Source organism: Scyliorhinus canicula, chromosome 5 (genome assembly GCF_902713615.1).
Source record: "Scyliorhinus canicula chromosome 5, sScyCan1.1, whole genome shotgun sequence".
NCBI lineage: Eukaryota > Metazoa > Chordata > Chondrichthyes > Carcharhiniformes > Scyliorhinidae > Scyliorhinus > Scyliorhinus canicula.
Window position 1 is genome coordinate 51,415,423 of NC_052150.1, and position 24,671 is coordinate 51,440,093.

The window sequence follows — 24,671 nt, forward strand, 5'->3', positions numbered from 1 at the left end:
AAACATTGAGATATTCACTGCTGATGCAAGTTGGGACCCAGAAGAAAACCCGACCTACGCACATGTGCGATACTTACTTGGCAAGTGATATGCTGCACGGACATCTGTGTGGATGTCTCTGACATTGACCCTGCCGTCGTAGAATTGGATTAGATGCCCTGAACTTGGCCAGAAATTTACTGCAGGCTACTTGTGCTCTAATCATAGTCATAGGACCTGGGTTGAAAGGGACCAACAGCAGAAGCTGAATTGGGAATTACTTAATTGTTCAACAAGTTTATTTCCAACTAGATTAACACTGGGCTCTCTCCCCTCCCTAACCCCATCCCAACCATATACTCATCCACACAGCACACTTGTAAGTGGCCGTTATCTACTGCTATTTCCTCCAGTATTAAAATCAATGCACTCAAACCAGAATGCATTTTGCCACTCATTTCATTTGAAGATCTTTTTCAATGAATGTTGAGACTTTTCCATTTTAACTTATAGTAAAAGTTATGCAAACTTATGAAAGCAATTAAGAGACCTTGATATATTGGAAAATGGTCAAAAATGCTTTCACGCAAGGGCAGCACGGTGGCGCAGTGGTTAGCGCTGCTGCCTCACAGCACTGAGGACCCGGGTTCGATCTCAGCCCTGGGTCACTGTCGGTGTGGAGTTTGCACTTTCCGTGTCTGCCTGGGTCTCATCCCCACAATCTAAAGATGTGCAAGGTAGGTGGATTAACCATGCTAAAATTGCCCCTTAATTGCAAAAAAAAAAAAATAATTGTGTACTCAAAATTTATTTTAAAAATACTTCTGAACTTTAAGAATCTGGCCATAACACTGAAAGCCTGCTGGACCTGGTGGGGTGTTCCCCAAATTGGGTGTGGCCATGGGTGTTTCTGCACCTCGTCACTACTCCACGTGGCTCTCTTCCTTGATGGCTGTATCCTTCAGCTGGGACTGGAGGTTCCTAAAGCCCCAGTGCAAAAAAGGTGAAGTTGTAGTTTTAAGCACAGTCAATGTTGCGTGCCGTGGCCTTGCCACTGACTGTTGACCCATTGTTTCTATAAATTCTGTTAAATCATGAAGTTTTTTTCAGATGTCTGAGAGCAGCAGTTTTGCTGTGGTTTATTCTTATTTTATCTGAATGTTGAATGAATAATAGTGAAAATGTACTAGCAACTGCACAACCCCAAACCTCACACAGATGATACAGTCTATGTACATCCATACCTTGTTATACCCCCTACCCCCGCCCAGTCCCCATAGACAGCCCAAATATCCAAATATGTAAGGAGATATGACTGACTACAACAATATATGGAAGATTCATAGCAATATTGAAAGAAGAGCAGAGGGCTTCACTGGGTTCCTGATCAACAAAGCTCGAAAAGCAATTGATGGCAGCAAAGTGTTTTGAACATTGAGAACATGAGCAAATCTCTTTTATTCCAACTACATAATGCCTATTAAAATATTTTGTGTCACATGCAATGTTTCATTTGTTGCACCTTACACTGACTTTGCATTTGGCTCTCCCCTACACTGCCTTCATTGAACTTCCCCACCTGAGGGTCCAGTGCTGTGCACCTATTAAAGATGTGTAGCTATTACCCAGAAATAATGTTGACTCTAGATAACAGCAGGACAAATTCCTAATAGGTAAACTGATCAGTTTGCCAGTGCCTTTGCTGGTAGACTGCATAGTTGTAGCTGGCTAAATCTCAGCACAGGCGGTACGATAGCACAGTGGTTAGCACTGTTGCTCCACAGCGCCAAGGTCCCAGGTTCAATTCCTGGCTTGAGTCACTGTTTGTGCGGAGTCTGCATGTTCTCCCCATGTCTGTGTAGGTTTCCTCCCACAAGTCCCGAAAGATGTGCTGTTAGGTAATTTGGACATTCTGAATTCTCCCCCAGTGTACCTGAACAGGCGCTGGAGTGTGGCGACTAGAGCATTTTCACAGTAACTTTATTGCAGTGTTAATGAAAGCCTACTTGTGACAATAATAAAGATTATATTATTATTAATAAAGCAGCGTCTTTCTTCATAGCTAGCAATTCTCATGCTCTGTCAGCCTATATCTATGTTCTCTGGGCTTGGGTAAGGAGGTGTGTGGTGGGATGTGTAATCCATATAATGTTTGTATGCTCCATATTAAATAAACAAACTTTACCTGTATAGATTTCTCAAGTTTGCTTAGGTGTGCTGTTTGGTTTTTGTACTTTATCCAATTCCCGACTAACCCCCAAAAGAGCTGAACCAAAAGTACATCCACATTCTGATGTATTACGGTATTACCCTATTTTAAAGTACTTTGCCACTGGTGCACATCACTAAAATTAAACCGTTTTACTTTCCTTTTTACTTGCACGTTTGTTAACTGCTAGAAATGGAGGTTGGTTAGCTCAGTTGGCTGGAGGGCTGGTTCGTGATGCAGAGATATGCCAACAGTGCAGGTTCAATTCCTATACAGGCTGAGGTTATCCATGAAGGCCCCACCTTCTCAACCTTGCCCATGACCTGAGGTATGGATGATCCTCCGGTTAAATCACCACCTGTCAGCTCTCCCCCCTCAGAGGTAGAGCAGTCTCTGGTCATCTGGGACTATGGTGGCTTTCATTTCATTCATCTGCCAGGTATGATTTTTTAAAAAAACCTATGCTTAATGAACACTAAATTCTGAAACTGAATTTCAGAATATTTTATTGAAAAACTTGCTGAGTGATTTGTCTTTCTCTTCGGGTTCCATTAGAGAGCCAGGCCAACTCGGCAATCGGTGCTCTGAAGTAACTTGGGCATGATTGATTCAGACTTGGATTACTCAGTCTGCAACAGAGAATTAGCTCTGTTCTGAACTTTGGACCCTTCTGAACTCTGTTCTGGCCTTGCAAGAGTATAAGTGTATAGCTGATGAACTTCTGTTATATGGTGAATGAGCTTCAAGTAGACATTGGAAAAATGGCATACTTATGAACTGGATTGAGTAATTTCACTTTCTTAGTTAACACTCATACCTTTCTATAGTAAAAGATACTGATGACTGTAGGATAACATATTTTGATTTGACTGTATTTCTGCCCTTAACTGGTTCATATTTGTCTTGCTAGATTTCTCCAGAGGTCCTGTGTAAAGAGGGGATCAAAGTGTGCCGTACTGTACAGCAGAGTGGACAATTTATTGTGTGTTCCCCAGGGGCCTTTGTCTCCAAAGTGTGCTGTGGCTACAGTGTATCAGAAGCTGTGCATTTCGCAACTACCGAGTGGTTAAATATGGGCTATGAAGCTGCTAAGGTAACAAACCAAGTAAAATTATGTCTAAATGTGTTTTGTTGGTGCTGCTGAGATGGATGTGCTGTTTGAGAAGGAATGGTGGGCAAAGCCAATCGTTTTAAGGGTTATTGGGCAAAACCAGCAACCGCATGAGGATGGTGGGCATGACTCTCACCTATTTGAGAGGTGATGGACCTGATTAGTGCCCTAACCCTGGTGAGGGAGTGTGGACATCATCCAGCCCTACTGTGGAAGGGACCGTGAAGTTATGTGCCCTAATCCTATGTGGCGTAAATCAGTGGCCTTGTGTGTGTATGTTTGGTGGGGGGCGTATGTTGTTCAGATTCCTACAGTAAAATGCAAGTGATTATGTTGAACTGTTTGATGTGGAAGTCATCTTTCATCTCCACCAGAGAATTACATTCGAAGGTCACCATTTACTGCAGAAGATGCGTTATCTTTATCTTGGGTGTGCTATTTTTTTTCTTCTCATCTAAAGAGAGTTTTTTTGGTACCTGTACAGGACTTGAAACGGCGATACATTGCTAATGCATTTTCAATGGAAAAACTACTTTACCTTATTGCAACGGCAGAGTCGAAACGGGAAAGTGGATCGACACTAAGCCACATTTCTTCACTTTTGAAAGAACTCAGGTATATTTTGTGCAGTTAGTTGAAACCTTTTTTAAAATAAGTATCCAATTCTTTTCTTTTGTCAATTAAGGGGCAATTTAGCATGGCCAATTCATCTACCCTACACGTCTTTTTGGGTTGTGGGGGTGAGACCCACGCGGACACGGGAAGAATGTGCACACTCCACACGGACAGTGATCCGGGGCCGGGATCAAACCCGGGTCCTCAGCGCCATCAGGCAGCAGTGCTAATCACTGTGCCGCCCCAGTTCGTTGAAAGTTTTAATGTGAGAAAGCAAGCTTGCTTTCACTGATCACTAATGTCAGTGGGGTTTTCCACTACAATGAATCTGTTATTAAGAGCACATAAGAACAATAAAGTTGTCGTTATGATATGCTAATTACACGTTAATTTTATCCCTTATTGTGCATAAAGTACAAGTTAAGTTATTGAGGCGAATCATTTGTTGGGTTTCATGGGTTTGATTAATGATGCCATATTATTCATAAAATATAATAATTGAGGAAAACTGTTGATAGTTTATGACTATAACTTTCTGGAGTACTCTATATATTTGTGACTGCTTCTTAAAATGGCAAACCATTGGTCTTAAGAGTAGAGAAGAAGAAAAGGGTCAAGTGAATGAGTTAGGTCACTTTTGTCTCACAATGAATTTCAATGCCAGGTACTTGGGCTGTACATCCCAATGGTGGACGGACTGTATCAAACAGCAAATCTCTTTGGCTGTTCGCAATAGGCAGAATACTGACCGTACTCGAGCAGCCTATTATTGCAAAACTCAGAACATTATCTCTAACACTAGACGCAAGTCTGATTGGACAGCATTTCTGAACAACTACTAAAAATTGCACCAAGAACCAATTTCAGATTATCAGTTGGGCTCATAATGTGTCTCTTGTACGTTTACTAGAAGCTACATGTATTCATATGCAGGGAACTGTCCACTGTAGACGAAAGGAACATGCCCAGATATTGCAGCTTTTTAAAATTAAACTAAAGCGTGGGGGACTATCATGCATTCTTCATGGAAGGGCGGCACAGTGGCCTCATAGGCGTCGAGGTCCCAGGTTCGATCCTGACTCTGGGTTACTGTCTGTGTGGAGTTTGCACATTTTGCCTGTGTTTAGACATAGACATCGAACATACAGTGCAGAAGGAGGCCATTCGGCCCATCGAGTCTGCACCGACCCACTTAAGCCCTTACTTCCGCCCTAACCCCGTAACCCAATAACTCCTGCTAACATTTTTTGGTCACTAAGGGCAATGTAGCATGGCCAATCCACCTAACCTGCACGTCTTTGGACTGAGAGGAAACCGGAGCACCCGGAGGAAACCCACGCAGACACGGGGAGAACGTGCAGACTCCACACAGACAGTGACCCAGCAGGGAATCGAACCTGGGACCCTGGTGCTCTGAAGCCACAGTGCTAATCACTTGTGCTACTGTGCTGCCATTACTTGTGCTACCATTTTTGCGTGGGTATTGTCCCCACAACCCAAAAGATGTGCAGGGTAGGTGGATTGGTCACGCTAAATTGTCCCTTAATTGTAAAAAAAAGAATTGGGTACTCTAAATTTATTTTTCAAAAAGATGCATTCTTCATAGAAACACTTTGACTAAAGGTCAATTTGCCACCCAATCAGTGCCCTTTTCACATGCAATATAAATTGTTGCTCCCTTTGAAAATGTGGCATTCTTACGACTGCCCTGATGACTGCAACAATAGTCCAGTTTCGTATGACCAAGCAACTGACCCAAATCCACTGCTTCAAGTGATGTGCATAAACATCTTCATCTCACTTATTACTGATGCAGTTTCATTGTCCGGAAATTCTGTCCTGAAATTTGCCCTCCGTGTCTTGATTGATGTGTACAGCCAATTTCCTCCTGGAATGAAAAATGGGGCAGCATTTGCATTATATTTCTGATGCAAGATGAATCCATTTTCCATATCTTCTATCTTTTGCTCTGGATTTAGTTGCTAAACATTCAGATGTGACCTTTTCTGCAAATATTCATGCCATACCCTTCTGTGTTTTTCATCCACTTCAAAGACCTTTTTATTTTCAGTGCGTTCATCAAATGAAATACTTGTATGATGTTTTCCCCATGTCCTTCATTATTTAAGTTCAGTAGTGCTTTTATCAAATCCTTAAAAGCAAGTGTGGAAATAGGATGAAGCTGTGGTGAATATTTTTATGAACAAATGTGACAGCTTGATATTTAAAAATGGAGTAAAATGTCAATCAAGGAATCATTTGACTCATCTGAATAGGGGCAAGATCATTTTTCTCATTCCCATCTGTAGTATTCTAATTGATGAAAGAAAGAACCTGATTACTTGCTGTATCTGCATGCTAACGTTTTGCGATTCCTGTACAAGGACACGCAGATTCCTCTGTACCACAGCATTCTGTAATCTCTCCATTTAAATAATAATCTGCCTTTCTACTCTCCGTACCAAAGTGGATAACCTCACATTTTCCCATGTTATACACTACCTGCCATTTTTATGTCCACTCACTTAACCTATCTAGATCCTTTTGTAGACTATTGGTGTCCTTCTCATAACTTGCTTTTCCACTTTCTTTGTTTCATCAGCTAATTTGACTCCACTATACACTGGCTGGGATTCTCCATTCCAGATTCTTTTTTTTAAACAAACAATTTTATTGAGGTATTTTAGGCAGATAGAAAAAGTGACATTGTACAGTATAAAAAAAAAAGTCAAGACACAAATTTAACATAGTGCAAACCACAGCTCTGTTCACGCAAGGACCTGCCTCAATATCCCCCTACTCTACCCCCCCCTGACGCTTGCTCCTCTGCGAAGAAGTCAATAAATGGCTGCCACCTTCGGGTGAACCCTAACAGCGAACCTCTCAAGGCGAACTTGACTTTCTCTAGGCCAAGAAAGCTCGCTATGTCCGATAGCCATACCTCAGCCCTCGGGGGCTTTGAGTCCCTCCATGCTAACAGTATTCGTGCCGGGCTACCAGGGAAGCAAAGGCCAGAACATCGGCCTCTCTCTCTTCCTGGACTCCCGGGCCCTCCGAAACCCCAAAGATTGCCACCTCAGGGCTCATTACCACCACAGTTTTCAATACCCGGGACATGACTTCTGCAAATCCCTGTCAGTAGCCCCTGAGTTTAGGGCACGACCAGAACATGTGTACATGGTTAGCCGGCCCTCGAGGCGCATCTAGCACACTTGTCCTCCAGCCCGAAGAATTTGCTCATCCGGGCCGCTGTCATGTGGGCCTAGTGCACGACCTTAAACTGGATCAGGCTGAGCCATGCGCATGTTGTGGTCGTGCTTACTCTGCCGTCCTCCATCTCCCCACCCCCCCGAGCTCCTCTTCCCACTTAAGCGTCAGGTCCTCGGTCTGCGTATCCTCAGCTCCCATTAGTTCATTGTAGACGTCTGAGACTCTCACCTCTCCCCTAGAAACTACCCTGTCCTGCCTCCCCTTCGGTGGGAGACATGGGAAGGACGACACCAGTCTGCGTACAAAGTCCAGCACCTGTAAGTATCTAAATTCGTTCCCCCTCGCCAGCCCAAACTTCTCCTCCAGCGCCCTCGTGCTCGGAAAGGTCCCTTCCAGGAACAAATCCCCCATCCTCGCAATCCCCACCCCCCCACCCCCCACCCCCCTCCTCCACAGTCGATACCCACCGTCCATGTTCCCCGGGGCAAATCGGTGGTTGCCACAGATTGGGGTCCACACCGATGCTCTTACCTCCCCTACATGCCTCCTCCACTGGCCCCAGATCCGAAGAGCCGCCACCACCCCCGGGCTGGTGGAGTACTGTGTCGGCGGAAGCGGTAGAGGCGCCGTGACCAGGGCTGCTAAGCTAGTGCCCCTGCACGAAGCAGCCTCCATCCGATCCCAAACCGACCCCGCACCCACCAGCCATTTCCTTATCATCGCTGTGCTGGCCGCCCAGTAATAGTTGCTGAAGTTCGGCAACGTCAGCCCCTCTTCTCCGTTGTTCCTTTCAAGCATCACCCTCTTCACCCGCGGGGACTTCCCCGCCTGTACAAATCCAATAATTTTATTCAGCCTCTTAAAGAAGGACCGCGGGATAAAGATGGGGAGACATTGAAAAACAAAAAGAACCACGGGAGAATCATCATCTTAACAGTCTGCACCCTCCCCACCAATGACAGCGGGAGCGCATCCCACCTCCGGACCTCCTCCCTCACTCGTTCCACCAGTCGGGACAGATTGACCTTATGCAACTTGCCCCAGTCCCATGCCACCTGAATCCCCAAATATCAGAAACTCTCCCCCTTCAGCCTACTCTCCTGCCTCCTCGCCTAAATTACAAAAATCTCGCTCTTAGCCATGTTCAGTTTGTATCCTGAGAGCTGGCCAAATTCCCTCAGGGTTGCCATAATACCGTCCATCCCCACCCTTGGGTCCGATACATATAACAGCAGATCATCTGTGTATAACGAGACTCTATGTTCCACTCCTCCCCAGACCAGCCCTTTCCAGCCGCTAGAAGGTCTCGGTGCAATTGCCAGCGGCTCTATGGCCAGCGCAAACAGCAGTGGGGAGAGAGGGCAGCCCTGTCTTGTCCCACAGTGCAGTCTAAAGTCGTCCGATGTCGTCCTGTTCGTCTTTACACTCGCCTCCGGGGCCTGATATAATAACCTAACGCAGTCGATGAACCCCACCCTGAACCCGAATTGTCCTAGTCCCTCCCACAGATAATCCCACTCGACCCGATCAAAAGCCTTTTCAGCATCCATGGTTACAGCTATCTCTACTTCCCTACTCTCTGGGGGCATCATAATCACATTAAGCAGCCTTCTTAGGTTGGCCAGCAGCTGCCTCCCCTGTACAAACCTGGTTTGGTCCTCCACAATTACGTGAGTACACAGTCCTCAATTCTAGTCGCCAGTAACTTGGCGTCTACGTTGATCAAAGAGATCGGCCTGTATGACCCACAAGCCTCTGGGTTCTTATCCCATTTCAGAATAAGCGAGATGGTGGCCTGCGACATCGTCGGGAGTAAACTCCCTCTGACTCTTGCCTCGTTAAAGACACTGACAAGCACTGGCCACACTATCCTGGCAAATTATTTGTAAAACTCCACCGGATACCCGTCCGGCCCCGGGGCTTTACCCGACTGCATGACCGTCAGGCCCTCCAAGACCTCTTCGATTCTGACCAGGGCCCCCGTCCGTCCACCAAACCCCCTCCCCACTCTTGGGAAGGTCAGTCCGTCCAGGAATCACCTCATCCCCCCCCCCCCCCCCCCCCCCCCCCCCGGTCCCCTGGGGGGTTATAGAAGTCCCTAAAGACCTTGCTCAGCCCTGCCGGGTCACCCACTAGATTACCCTCCCCATTAACTGCCCTCCCCATTTCCCTAGCCGCTTCCCTCTTCCTTAGTTGTTGTGCAAGCATTCTACTGGCCTTCTCATAAATCGGGTCTTTTGCCTTTCTAAGCTGCTCTACAGCCTTGCCTGTAGTCAGCACCCCAAATTTGGCCTGCAGCCTCTGTCGTTTTCTGAGTAACTCTGGCCTCGGGGATTCCATGTAACTCCTGTCCGTCCGTAGAATTTCCTTAATCAGTCGGTCCGTCTCTGCCCTGTCTGTCCTGTCCCTGTACACCTGGATTGAAATTGGCTCCCCTCTCGCCACTGCCTTCAGTACCTTCCAGAGCACCGCTGCCGAGACTTCTCCAGTATCGTTCACCTGCAGGTAATTCTGCATGCATTTCCTCAGCCTCTCGCACACCGCCTCGTCCGCGAGTAATCCAACTTTCAGCCTCCATGGCGGGCTCTGAAAGCTGACCGTACAAAACTGCAGGTCTACCCAATGCAGCACATTGTCCGATATGGCAATTGCCGAATAGTCTGCCCCCACTATTCCGGCCAGCAGGTCCCTACTCACAACAAAGTAGTCAATTCGGGAATACACCTTGTGGACGTGGGAGTTGTATGAGAACTCCCTCGCCGTCGGTCGGCTAAATCTCAACGGATCTGCTCCCCCCGTTTACTCAATGAACCCTCTCAGTTCCTTTGCCATCGCTGGCAACCTGCCCGTTCTTGAACGTGACCGGTCCAGGACTGTATTATAGTCCCCGCCCATGATCAGCTTACGCGAGTCCAAGTCGGGGATCTTCCCTAGCATCCTCCTAATAAAATCCACATCGTCCCCTGGGGGGTTATAGAAGTCCCTAAAGACCTTGCTCAGCCCTGCCGGGTCTGTATTTGTATACAGCAGTAAAAAGCCAGCAGTTCCAGTGTGACACTACTTTCAACAAACAATATTCATTGATAGCAGTAACACCAAAAACATCATTTACTCACGGAAGTGTCTGCGCCCAGTCCTGGACGTTCTCTGTAGCCTAGTCCTCCACCTCCAATATTCATTCTCTTCCCTTTCCCAGCTTTGTAACAAGATTTTCGAAACCATGGGTTCTGACAGTGAATAAAAATGATTGGAATACTTATTGCTAACTTAAATAGTAACATACACACTATTAAACCAGTAAATTAATACTTTCATGAAATGTTTGATACATAGCAATAAATTAAGGTAATCCTTTAATTTAAGAAGCTCATTAAACAAAAAAGTAATTTTGGTCCTATTTGATTATCTCCCTGACCCTTCATGGTCAAGACAGCAGGTGATCCATCTCCAGACCTTGAAAAACATCACTGAAACACACAGCTGGAATGGTGCAAGATATAGAGTTATCACTCTCCCTGATTTTCTCTCTTTGGGTATAACTAGAATGGAGAGGAATATAATTCAGAAAATTCTATGTATACCTAGTAATTGGGTACAAGGGTGAAAATGGTATCTAGAAACACAAGGGCTGGGAATTTCCCTTGGTTCCAATTGAGAAACCCGTTCTGGCGAAGAATGGAGCATCTCCCGAAAAACAGGTTTGCCGCCCAGACTCCGATCCCCAGCTGGCGGCAGCATGCACAACCTTCCCTGTGCAGTGGGAATATGTAAATTAAAGCATGCATATGCATGCAATTAACAGGCTTTAAGCCAGAGTTTAACCCCCCCACCTCACCATGATGCTCTGACCCCCTCATCAGGAACTCCACCTGGCAGGCAATGGTGCAAGGTTAGCCAAGTCAGTCACCCCTGCCTGAAGGCTGAAGAGCAGTCCAGACAGTACAGTGCAAATCACTGCATTTTCACTTCGCCTTCCTAACATCTATTGCCTCAAACAAAAGTATTTCAAGCAACAGCTGCTACTTCCTCTTTTTCACAACAGAAACTACTTAGCTGCTTTTGATGTGGCTAGACGTTGTCAATCATAGTAAGAGCGTTTATAAACATTGTGGTCAGCATCAAAGCAGGGTAATGGAGATACATTCATGTGTAAAGGGGAAGGTAAATAAACAATCCACCAAACACCTGTGTCTGCACCAATAAAAATGCCAATCATTGCATGTGAAATGTATTGTTGTGTGAAACTGAATGGAAGATTTGCCTTTCAAAGGCTGTCAGGGGATTTGAAGCCCTTTCAAGTATACTTGGCTTTGGAGTAAGCCTCTGACACTTGTAATAGCTACTGCTTTTAAGACTTTTGATTTTTCACTGTACTGCCTGAACTGTTCTTCAGCTTTCAAGACAGGGGTAACGGTTGGGATGGGGGGGGGGGGGGGGGGGGGGGGGGGGGGGGCGCAGGGGGGCCTGCCGCCGGACCTTCGTAACAGGCCGCCTGTTCAAAAAAATGCCAGCCCGATACAGAGATTCTGACGGAATCTGGCGAACTCTCGACCATGCATATATTTGCATGGTTAAGGAGTGAGACTTGCACCTGGGCTCCGCTCCCGGCGCCAGCTCAGACCAGTCCCGATTCTCTATTGGTGGATGCACTTAGTCTCCAAGACAGAGAATCCCAGCCAAGATAATGTACAATAATGGAATGCATTATTCATGGAATGGAATGAATAATCAAAAGCATTATGCAAGCGCCATAGATTTGTGGGAGCTATTATCTAATAAGAGAAAAAAAGTTATTAATACTTTGGAAGTAGACCCTGAGGAGAGGTTGAAAATTCTGCCCATTGTATTCATGAAAGAACTGGGAATTCTTGCTGAGTCATAAAAGGGACAAGCTTGGTATCACTAAACTAGGAAAAATTGCCGATACTTTGATAAGAAAGATTGCACCTTTGCATCTCACTTCACATACGCCACATTTCCTTTAACGAGCACCTGCAGGTGAACCTGAATGATTTAGAACCAGGAGCACTAAGTAGCTTTTTCCTTTTCATCCTGATATTCAAATGGTAATTGTTTTTTTTGAGTGATTGGCTTTTTTGGACTTTATCAATGGCCCAGGTTTCATGATCTCAACTGACATCTCAATTCAGCTACAACGGTAGTTGTATTATTGGTTTTAGCAGCAGGGAAGGGAGAAAAATCAGCAAGGGCTCCTGTCTACTCGCACTGCTCTGTGTCTCTTGGTGGAAAACATGGACATGAACTTTTGAGAAAGATGGGATTAGATAGGGTTGTGATAGCGCATATTAAATGGCTGCTCATTATATAGGTTCAGACACAAAGCCTGGCAACATCGAGGCAATGTTCCAGAAGCTCAGCTGGAACTGTAAGCCAGCATGAGTGAGCGTCTTCAGGACAGAAAGGAGGAAAAAAGCTAGTGCCTTTCAATCGTGGGTTCAGATTCTTGAATGCTGAAAGCCAGGTTAAGTTACTATGATTTGCTAATTAGTTACATCAAAAGTTCTACACCTTCTAGGCAGCATACAAAGGAACACAGAAACCACAGCAAAAGTAAAGATTTACTCACAAATCAGTGAAAGATCAGGAAAAAAATTATATACAGAAAATATGGAAGGCACAAAACAAAAACATGCTTCTTTAGTATCCTAGTGGTCTGAAATTTACACAGCTACCTCACAGTAAAGGGGCAACACCACCAACATTGTTCAGGGAAGGTCTGACCTACCTAAATTGTTATCTGAAACAATTCAGTGGATTTCGCTGCATGGGCAGACATTGAAAAGGAACCGATTTGGAGTGAGCATTGATGATACATCTGGCCAGTGTTAAGCAGTCATCATTAAGACAAATCATATTCTCCAATGCATCTGGAGAACATGGGATTACACATCAGAACAAGTCAGATTGACATTTCAGATTGCAATGTTGTGTATTTTAGATCCACATGTCTTAAAAAAAGGTTTTTAGCAAGGGTTTGGAGATATGTTTGGAGATAGGGGCCTCACGGTAGCATGAGGGGCCTCACGGTAGCATGGTGGTTAGCATCAATGCTTCACAGCTCCAGGGTCCCAGGTTCGATTCCCGGCTGGGTCACTGTCTGTGTGGAGTCTGCACGTCCTCCCCCTGTGTGCGTGGGTTTCCTCCGGGTGCTCCGGTTTCCTCCCACAGTCCAAAGATGTGCGGGTTAGGTGGATTGGCCATGCTAAATTGCCCGTAGTGTAAGGTTAATGGGGGGATTGTTGGGTTACGGGTATACGGGTTACGTGGGTTTAAGTAGGGTGATCATGGCTCGGCACAACATCGAGGGCCGAAGGGCCTGTTCTGTGCTGCACTGTTCTATGTTCTATGTCCCAATTAGGGGCATACCCACTGACCAGGACTACTCTCACCCCTTCGAGCTTACCCCTCACCACAACGAACCTGCCACCCCCATCCACGACTGTGCCCTCTCCCTCAAATTGTACCCTTTCATTAATCAGGATCGCAGCCCCCCTCGTCTTAGAATCAAGCCCCAAATGAAAGACCTGACTGACCCAGTCCTTTCTTAACTTAACCTGGTCTGCCACTTTCAGGTGCGTCTCCTGCAGCATGACTATGTCCGCCTTCAGAACCCGCAGATGCGCAAACACATGCGCCCTCTTCACTGGCCCATTTAACCCTCTAGCATTCCAGGTGATCAGCCTGGTTGGGGGGGGCACGTGCCCCCCCCCCCCCCCCCCCCCCCATTGCCGATCAGCCATTCCCTTTCCTTGGCCTGCCCCCCCAGCCATGTGTTGTGCTTCATCTGGCCCGCCTCCCGACCGGCTCCACCCATGACCTCCTCAGTGTTGCCATGCCCAGTTTCCATCCCCGTCAGCAGAACGACTCTTTTCCCCCCCCCTCCCCCAGCAACACTATCCTATCACCTAACCCCTGCTCTAATCTAACTATATGCACACACCCCATCTCGGCTGCCGTCGACTAGCCCCTCTCAGCTAGCCTGGGGCTCCCAGCCTCGGCGCCATCGCATCTCCCACCCATTGTTCCCCGTCACCTCTCCCCCGACCCATCCATACCACTTCCCCAGATCAGCCCTACTTAAGCAAAAACTCTATACAGGTCATAAACAACCCCCACAATAGCACAATTCAAGTTAAACAAGAAGAAAAAAAGAGATCAGAAATAACAGGCACTCTCAGTACTTCTCATACAGACACAGAAAAAGATTGCACAAAGTTCCCCTGAAGTATCCATCTTAACCCAACCAACTATTTTCTTTATTATTTTCCCCCCAGTCATACTCCAACATTAGAGCCCAAAAAGGAAACATTCTGGTAAACCACGCAAAAAATACACAAAAAAACCCCACATCTCTACCACCTTCCATCACCCTAAAAAGGTCGAAAAAAAGAATGGCAAAAACCGGACCCAAACATGCAGGCATTTTTCAAAATGGGAGAGACACCACATATACTTTAGAGTTCTGACATGAGTCCAAACGTGAAGTCCATCGCCTCTTCTGGTTCCTCGAAATAGCGGTGCTGACCCTCAAATGTAACCCACAATCACACCGGAAAAAGCAGCCCGAATTCCACCTTGTTTTTATACAGTATCTCCTTCACCTGCCTGTAGCCTCCCCTCCTCCTGGCCACCTCAGCGCTCAAATCTTGGTAAACACGCAGGGTGGTATTGTCCCAAATACAGCTTTGTGTGCTCTTTGCCCATTGCAGCGCCCGTTCTTTGTCCAGGTACCTGCGAAAGCCTCCCACCATCGCTCATGGGGGACCCCCTCATCGCGGCTGCCTCACCTGCACTCTGTGCCTTTTCCACCACCGGCGGGCGTGGGAACACCTCATTCCCCAGCAACTTCTGAAACAAACCCTCCACAAATGCGGCAGCGTCCAGCCCCTCTGCCCCCTCCGGGAGGCCCACGATTCTCACGTTCTGCCGGCGAGATCTGTTGTCCAGGTCCTCCAGCCTTTCTAGAAGTACTTTTTGCTGGTCCCTCAACCTCCGAATCTCCACATCCGCCACCGTTTGAAAGTCAGCCTGCTCCTCCACTGACTTCTCCAACTGCTGGAGCTTCTCAGCCTGATCATCCAGCTTCTTTTCCATCCGATCAATCGACTTCTGTAGCGGCTCCAAGTTGTCATGCTTCAAAGCCAAAAAGCCCTCCTGCATAGTCTGCAGCAGCTGCTCCATTGTGGGCTGGGCTGTCGGCTCCTTGCTCTGAACATCAGCCACGCTGGTCACTCTCACAGCCTCCACTGTGCCCTTACTCGACCACATCTTCTGTTTGTGGTCCCTCCGGCTTCTTAGGTCCATACAATTCTGTATGGGTCCTGTGCCTGAGTACTGTTGCTTTCCAGTTCCACGCTCAAAAGCGCAAAAACGTCAGGGGAAAAGGTCCAAAAGTCCGACCGAGACGGGAGCCACCAAATGTGCAACCTACTCCCTCATAGCCGCCACCGGAAGTCGACCTCCATTCCAGATTCTAAGTGCTCCCTCCAGAGAAGAATCAGGACTGTACCCTGCTGGCACTATAAGTGTCACCAGGGTGGGATTTCCATGGCTTGACTAATCTGCATAGTGGCGAAACACCAGGTTCCCTGCAGTTACTGGGATTGTGCTCCCATTTGGAAAGAGCATTCTGATTCCAATGTCCAAGGACAGCCCCCCATCCCCTGACAAGGGGAGAACCCCGACTCCCCATCAAAGAGGGACATTTCTGTTCTCTTTTTTTCCCCCTCCCCCCTCCAAGAAACCAGGGGAATAACAAGTCACCCCCTCCCCACACCACCACTTGCACCTTAGGGTGGCCCGGCACCTGAGCACCCACCCCTTCAGCTAAGTGATTTCACTTCCTCTTTTCCAATTGCAGAAAGCACTTGGCATTGTTGAAGTGGTCAGCAGCTGTCAATCATAAGAAAATTGTTTAGAAACATTGTGGTTAGGTTCAATGGAGGTTACTTCAGATGCATTCAAGCGTGGAGGGAAAGATAAACAGACAAATCTCCTGCCAGCTGTTTAAACCATTGAGCTGTTAATCAAAGACAAATAAAGGTACTGCACTGTGAAATTGAATGAATACTTAGCATTTAAAAGGATCCTGGGGGATTTCAGGCCTTTTTAAGTGTTATGTGCTTTCTAGGAAGGCTCTGACACTTCAAAGAGCAGCAGTTTCAAAAGCTTAGGGCTGAGGGAGCAGATATGTGGAAAGACAAAGTGTTGCTGGCTTGTTTCTTCCCTGAACTGTTGGGTCTGCTCATCACCTGTAAGGCAGAAGTTCAGAGTGAGAAGGCCACTTCAGAGTTGAAGCAGGTCAGACCAGGATGAAGATCTTGAACAGAGGGGTGCCCGAGTGATCTTCAGGTTGCCCAGGGCAGGAAGGGACAGACACTAGACCCCTAACCTGGTGGAGCATCCCGAGGTCAATCCCTTACCCCCAGACTGAGTGTAGCAACCCCCCAGGATCCTTAGGAGACCCTCCCTCTATAGACTGGCAACGGCAAAGGGACACATGAGGGATGAGATGACCCCCCTTAACTGCCTTAGGATTCATCATGCTACGACTGAGCCTGGCAATACTTACACCAAAGCCCGTCTGGTGGCGTTCTGCTTTAGGGGCTGGAGCATAACCAGGGGCGGGGGAATGCAATTTGCCTTCAAGCCTGTTAACTGCAGTCTAATGAATGCAAATCAGCTGTTTGCATGTTCCCACTGGCACGGAGCGGGTCCGGAGACTGGGGACAGGTCTGCTGCCCGCCACCGTTCCCATTTTTGGCCTGGTGTGCATTTCTCTGCGCGATCTTTGCAGCGGGGAATGGAGAATCCCGGCCCTTGTCTTTACATTCAAGTTATTAATATAGATTGTAAATACTGGACAATCTCAGCAGGTCTGACAGCATTTATGGAGAGAAGGGTGTTAACGTTGCGTGTGAATGACTCTTGTGAAAGCTAGAGAGAACCGGGAATAAGATTGTGTGTGTGTGTGTGTGTGTGGTTGTGTGGGGGGTATGGGGTTGTTGGTTGATTGACGTGGAGTGTTGGGGCTGAATTGACGGCAAGGATAGGTGGGGATTGACGAGGATGTTGTGGACAGAAAGACGAAGGAAATACAAAAGAAGGTGATCAAGGCTGCGATAATGGCATATTAAATGATCACAGTGTTAATGGCAGACAAAGGTGTTTTTATCTGTAAACTGTGGCATCCCACTAGTTGCATTGGAATCTCCTTATTGTTATTCTAAGGAAATACAGTTAATGTTCAAAATGTGTAAAATGTTTCTTTGACTGAATTGTTGTAAGATTAGGCAGCACGGTAGCATGGTGGTTAGCATAAATGCTTCACAGCTCCAGGGTCCCAGGTTCGATTCCCGGCTGGGTCACTGTCTGTGTGGAGTCTGCACGTCCTCCCCGTGTGTGCGTGGGTTTCCTCCGGGTGCTCCAGTTTCCTCCCACAGTCCAAAGATGTGCGGGTTAGGTGGATTGGCCATGCTAAATTGCCCATAGTGTCCTAAAAAAGTAAGGTTAAGGGGGGGGGGGTTGTTGGGTTACGGGTATAGGGTGGATACGTGGGTTTGAGTGGGGTGATCATTGCTCGGCACAACATCGAGGGCCGAAGGGCCTGTTCTGTGCTGTACTGTTCTATGTTCTATTAATTGAAAAAAGCAAAATTGACTTTCCATTAAATCCGGTAAAATGATCATACACCACCACTAATTTTCTGATAATGTTTCCAATATTTCCTCAGGGATACAGAGTCAAGGCAGCGGCGGCAGCTGCTTGCTGCAGGTTTGTATTCATCAGCTCGCTATGGTAGCCATGACAGCCACCTCTCCATGATGGGTATGAAGAAGAAACCACGGAAATGGTTGGCCTCGGAAACATCGGAGAGGAGATGCCAGATCTGCCAACAGTTGTGTTACCTATCTATGGTGAGTAGAAGGATTGTGGCGAGTTTTTGAGTTGCTTAGTATCTGAGCATGTTGCATCACTAACTAGGAAAAACAAGTTGTTTTGTAGGTTTGTTTCGTACTATTTTCCACTCTTGCTGAAAATGCTCCTGTGCCTCATGTCCTTGCCCAGCCCAATCTTACCCAACACTTTGAAATCAGTAAATCACTGCTGGATGAAGTTTGGCCTTTGAGCCAGGGCTTCAAAAGTGACATCAGGACTTTAGCACATAATCTTTGCTGACATAATAAGAGATTTCATCATTAACCACTGCACAATTCAATGGGGAGCAAACATTTTCCTGATGCTTATCCAATATTTCTCCCTCAGTCAACATCACCAGCGTAGATCATCTAATCATTCTTCTTGGCACAAATTAGCTGTACCTGTGCTACTAAAAAGCCTATACTTGAAATGCAATCTAGTCATTATAAACTGCTTTGGGACTTTTTTGAAACATGAAAGGTACAAATGTAAGCCCTTAAGATGATGGAAGGTTGCTTTGTCTCAGTAAGTAACTATGTAGTTGCATTGAATCATACAGACAGGAAAGTCCAACTTTGATTGATCTATATTAAGTTGGATGGTCGCAACCAAGGTGGGCAGCTACAATTTTCACAGAATAGTGAGGAGAAAATTCATTAGTGCTTCCACTCCTGGTTACCATCCAGAGTGACCTTTGTACATTAATGCATTTGAGTCAGGCCCTTCAAGGAAAATAGTCTGCTGGCACTCAATGTACAGCCTAAGACTTGAAGGATTATGGCTGCTGACACATGAGCAACTGGATCCTCAGTTGAGGCCCATCGTCTGGAGAGAGGAGTGGAAGACATTGTAATGTTACCAATTACTAACTGGAATTGTCTTTCAAAGTTTAAACTCAAATGAAGGGTGAGGGTCTTCTAGAAGCAAATGTCAGAGCTGAGTTCGGAATGTCACCTGAATAAAGGAGATAATGTTGCATGTAATTTTTTTATACTTATTCTATCCTTTTCCACCTTGACATTGTGCTTTGCTATTTGATTTCTATTTAAGACTGCAGTTAACTTGCAGCACGGTAGCATTGTGGATAGCACAATCGCTTCACAGCTCCAGGGTCCCAGTTCTATTCCGGCTTGGGTCACTGTCTGTGCGGAGTCTGCACATCCTCCCCGTGTGTGCGTGGGTTTCCTCCGGGTGCTCCGGTTTCCTCCCACAGTCCAAAAGATGTGCAGGTTAGGTGGATTGGCCTTGATAAATTGCCCTTAGTGTCCAAAAATTGCCCTTGGTGTTGGGTGGGGTTACTGGGTTATGGGGTTAGGGTGGAGGTGTTGACCGTGAGTAGGGTGCTCTTTCCAAGAGCCGGTGCAGACTCGATGGGCCGAATGGCCTCCTTCTGCACTGTAAATTCGATCTATGATCTATAATGTGGGTCCTGGCTGTGAGTCTTATGTCAAAGAGGAAACACTTATTAAATCATTAAAATTTGCAGCACCTAAGGAGGCCTGCTGTGTCTGTGCTACCTCTTTGAAGAAGCCGTCCCACATTCTGCTTTTGTCCATAACCCTGTAAGTTCCCATCCTCAAGTGTCTGTCTAGCTCCTTCTAAAACATCTTGTGGCATCAATTTCCACCTGCCTTAAAGTTCTTTTTAAAAAAATTTTAAGTACCCTATTATTGAGAACAAGAACAAAGAAAATTACAGCACAGGGACAGGCCCTTCGGCACTCCCAGCCTGTGCCAATCCAGATCTTTTATCTAAACCTGTTGCCTACTTCCCTCTGTTCATATATCTGTCCAGATGCATCTTAAATGATGCTATCGTGCCCGCCTCTACCACTTCCGCTGGCAAAGCGTTCCAGGCACCCACCACCCTCTGCGTAAAAAAACTTTCCACGCACATCTCCCTTAAACTTTCCCCTTCTCACCTTGAAATCGTGACCTCTTGTAATTTACACCCCCCACTCTTTTTTGTTTTTTTTTGTCTTTTAAAAATTAATTTAAGGTACCCAATTCCTTTGTTTTCCAATTAAGGGCAATTTAGCATGGCCAATTCACCTACCCTGCACATCTTTTGGTTGTGAGGGTAGGCCCATGCAGACAAGGGCAGAATGTGCAAACTCCACACGGAGAGTGACCCTGGGCTGGGGTCCTTGGTGCCGTGAGGTAGCAACGCTAACCACTGTGCCGCCTAGACTTGCGATACCCGCACTCTTGGAAAAAGCTTGTTGCTATCCACCCTGTCCATACCTCTCATAATTTTGTAGACCTCAATCAGGTCCCCTCTCAACCTCCGTCTTTCCAACGAAAACAATCCTAATCTATTCAACCTTTCTTCATAGCTAGCACCCTCCATACCAGGCAACATCCTGTTGAACCTCCTTTGCACCCTCTCTAAAGCATCCACATCCTTCTGGTAATGTGGCAACCAGAACTGCACGCAGTATTCCAAATGTGGCCTAACCAAAGCCCTATACAACTGTAACATGACCTGCCGACTCTTGTACTCAATACCCCGTCCGATGAAGGCAAGCATGCTGTATGCCTTCTTGACCACTCTATCGACCTGCATTGCCACCTTCAGGGTACAATGGACCTGAACTCCCAGATCTCTCTGTACATCAATTTTCCCCAGAACTCTTCCACTGACCATATAGTCCGCTCTTGAATTGGATCTTCCAAAATGCAACACCTCGCATTTTCCTGGATTGAACTCCATCTGCCATTTCTCTGCCCAACTCTCCAATCTATCTATATTTTGCTGTACTCTCTGACAGTCCCCCTCTCTATCTGCAACTCCACCAATCTTAGTATCATCTGCAAACTTGCTAATCAGACCACCTATACCTTCGTCCAGATCATTTATGTATATCACAAACAAGTTTCCGAGCACGGTCCCTGTGGAACACCACTAGTCACCTTTCTCCATTTTGAGACACTCCCTTCCACCACTACTCTCTGTCTCCTGTTGCCCAGCCAGTTCTTTATCCATTTAGCTAGTACACCCTGAACCCCATGCGACTTCACTTTTTCCATCAACCTGCCATGAGAAACTTTATCAAATGCCTTACTGAAGTCCATGTATATGACATCTCCAGCCCTTTCCTCATCAATTAACTTTGTCACTTCCTCAAGTAATTCTATTAGGTTTGTAAGACATGACCTTCCCTGCACAAAACCATGCTGCCTATCACTGATAAGTCTATTTTCTTCCAGATGTGAATAGATCCTGTCCCTCAGTATCTTCTCCAACAGTTTGCCTACTACTGACGTCAAGCTCACAGGTCTATAATTCCCTGGATTATCCTTGCTACCCTTCTTAAACAAAGGGACAACATTAGCAATTCTCCAGTCCTCCGGGACCTCACCCGTGCTCAAGGATGCTGCAAAGATATCTGTTAAAGCCCCAGCTATTTTGTCCCTCGCTATCTCAGTAACCTGGGATAGATCCCATCCGGACCTGGGGACTTGTCCACCTTAATGCCTTTTAGAATACCCAAAACCATGCTGCCTATCCCCTTCCTTATGCTGATTTGTTTTAATTTTTAATTTGTTCCAACTAAGGGGCAATTTAGCATGGCCAATCTGCCTATCCTGCACATCTTTGGGTTGTGGGGGTGAAACCCATGCAGACACGGGGAGAACGTGCAAACTCCACACGGTGAGTGACCCAGGGCTGGGATTCAAATCCATATCCTCAACGCCGTAGGCAGCAATACTAATAACTGCGCCACCGTGATTCCCTACCTTAAAGTTCCGACAAATGAGTGAAGGTTACCCACGTTTCCCCTCCAGTTCTTTTGTTAATGATTTTTAAACTATGACCTCTAGTTATTGACCCACTTAACAAAGGAAATTATTTTTTGCTGTCTACTTTATCAAAAAAGTTTGAAAACCTCCATTAGGTCCCCTCTTAATCTTCTCCAAGGAAAAAAGTCCAACTTCTCAGTAGCCCTGAGCTACTGCAATGTCATTTCTTGCTTCCTGAAGTCAAGGCGAATGACATGAGGTCACATGAAAAAAATCAAAAGCTGGAACTAAAGAGAAGGATATTTGATCTATGAATGTACTTCAAGCCCCTTCAGAGTTGGAAACTAAAGTTCACTTCTAGGAGGGATCTAAGATATTGACCCTTGAAAATACTGACTATGGGCATCACGGTGGCGCAGTGGGTTAGCCCTGCTGCCTCACGGCGCCGAGGTCCCAGGTTCGATCCCGGCTCTGGGTCACTGTCCGTGTGGAGTTTGCACATTCTCCCCGTGTTTGCGTGGGTTTCGCCCCCACAACCCAAAGATGTGCAGGTAGGTGGATTGACCACACTAAATTGCCCCTTAATTGGAAAAAATGAATTGGGTACTCTAAATTTATAAAAAAAAAAAAAAAAAAAAAGAAAATACTGACTATAAAAGAGGGTTTAAAAATGCAAGAATTCAAAGCATTTAATATATTTCAAAGATTATTGTCTGGACTTGATTGAAACTGAGGTGCAATGGAGCAGAGGACAGGAAATAATATTGGCGTTTGCTTAGACAATAATACATAGTGAACATGGATTTGTTCTTGGGAGACATGGAAATAATTTTAAAAATATAGCGCGGGGTAGGCTACTGCCCTCCATAAACATCTCAAATATTCCACCAGCAATACTTTAACTATATCTCTGGAGCAATCCAGTAAAAGTTTTGATTTTGACAACACAAAATTACAGGTTGACCAGTTTAAAGTACTGACTGTCAAAATTTCATCCACCTAGGTAGTACAAGAAAATGAGAATGTTGTCTTCTGTCTCGAATGTGCTCTTCGCCATGTAGAAAAGCTGAAGTCCTGTCGGGGGTTGAAGATGATGTATCGCTATGATGAGGTTTGTTGATGGTAGATTTGTGAATTACTGATTACAAACTGTATCCTCTCGGGTGTAGGGGCCTCAATCAGCTTGACAGGTTCTGGGATAACCATATCATTATGTTCTAGATAGACAGAAATTCTGCATTATATCAAACCCCAGGATCTTGTGTCCTTTCTTATTAACTAAATATTCTCAAAGCTTGGGTAAAATCTACACCAGGAGCTTCAATTAAGACAGTCAAGAATATTAAGTGGCCTGTTTCCTACTGTCCAAATCTTTTTCCCAAGATTCTCTGGAAACTGATGTGTCTTGTGTAGGAATTAGTTATAACTTTCACACCTCCCATGTTGGGTGTGGAATGGAGTTTGTGAATTTAATCCAACTCAACAGAAACCCACAAATACACTGCCTCTCACAGGCAGTATCTTTATTTAACTACTAACATGCACACGTTAAATAAAACTCAACTAGACTATCATGGAGTCGTTGTACTCAGCTGGCCAAACAAGTGCTCCAACAAAGTCTGTTGAATCATCTTTCTAATATACTAGATCCCATTCCTCCTAGCTGACTGTGGTGAAAGAGTTTGATATTGCATTAGTTTGCATGTACTTTGTGTCTACATTCCCTTTGTGATTATCACATGCATATCCCGGTGATTGGCTCCTTCATGAATGCCTTGCTGTTTTATGGGCCAGAATTTTGTGTTGCTCGGGCGGGTGCGCACCCGACCTGGAAGCACGTGAAATCTCTCACAAAGATGTTGGGCACAGGTGCACAATATTTTGGTCAGCGGGCGTGTGCGAGAGTCAGAAGTGTGTCCGCCGACAATCAAGCAGGTAATTTAGTCCATTTAAGGAGCCAATTGAATGCAAATTTACGTTGGCCCGAAGGTGCCCACAAACTGAGGTTTGTGTTTGAATGTGCTGCCTAGACACTTTGCAAAGTTTTTCCATCACAATTTATTTATTACAGACAGCTCTTCAGCAACTGTCCCTCTGAGGGAGCACATTGGTAGCACCAGCTCCTGGGTAGCACTGAACCATTCTCTGCACACGTGTAACGCTGGCTGCCCAGTGTGAAATCACATTCCACCGCCCGGTGTGAAATCACATTCCCAGGCTGACCGTGGCCGGAAGCCCGTTTTGCCCCCACTCCCAGGCCCACAGTGCGCGCCCCCAATGGACAAAACATTCAGGCCATGGTTTAGTGGGGCGGCTATATCATGCCCATCACTTGTTGCAGTTTTATGCTGTCTTATCTTAAGACTATACAACTCTGCTACTTATCACATAATGACCCAAGTTTTGTCCTTGGTTACCCGTGCCCTTTGTCTGATAGATGATGCCTCACTTTGCAGTTTAATGTGGTCTAACCTTTATTAAAGGTCATCTAGTCTGTTGTGTTCAGATTTTCAGCATCCACATTCATTTTTTTTTTGCATCAAAGTTCTTTTTGTTAGGTTGTTTAAAAAAGATTTTCCCTTCAGTCCCTCTGGCTTTCCTCCAAAATATACTTTCCAATTCCATTATGAGTCTCCAAAGGTTTTCTTTATAGTTGTGAAATCATTATTCATATGTATCTTTTAACAGTTGGCAGGGGCACTTGTTTCTTTACTTATTTTCCAGTACCATTTAATGTAAATGGATTTTTGCATTTTATAATAATCAAAACAGTGCTTAACCGGAACAATAGTCAAAGAAAAGTTTGAGCAAAAATAAAAGCATATGGTGATAGACAAACCCTGCAGGTTTCTGTTGTATTATA

General features: G+C 45.8%; 1 protein-coding gene across 5 annotated transcripts in view; it reads left to right on the forward strand.

Moving 5' to 3' along the window:
• jarid2b (jumonji, AT rich interactive domain 2b) overlaps positions 1–24,671 on the forward strand; it is a 536,459-nt gene that overhangs the window by 468,152 nt on the left and 43,636 nt on the right. For all 5 annotated transcript variants that reach the window (XM_038797042.1, XM_038797041.1, XM_038797044.1 and 2 more), the window contains 4 exons: positions 3,099–3,281; positions 3,784–3,914; positions 17,878–18,061; positions 22,812–22,919. In XM_038797042.1, the coding sequence (XP_038652970.1) occupies positions 3,099–3,281; positions 3,784–3,914; positions 17,878–18,061; positions 22,812–22,919 (606 nt within the window). The remainder of the gene's footprint in view (positions 1–3,098; positions 3,282–3,783; positions 3,915–17,877; positions 18,062–22,811; positions 22,920–24,671) is intronic.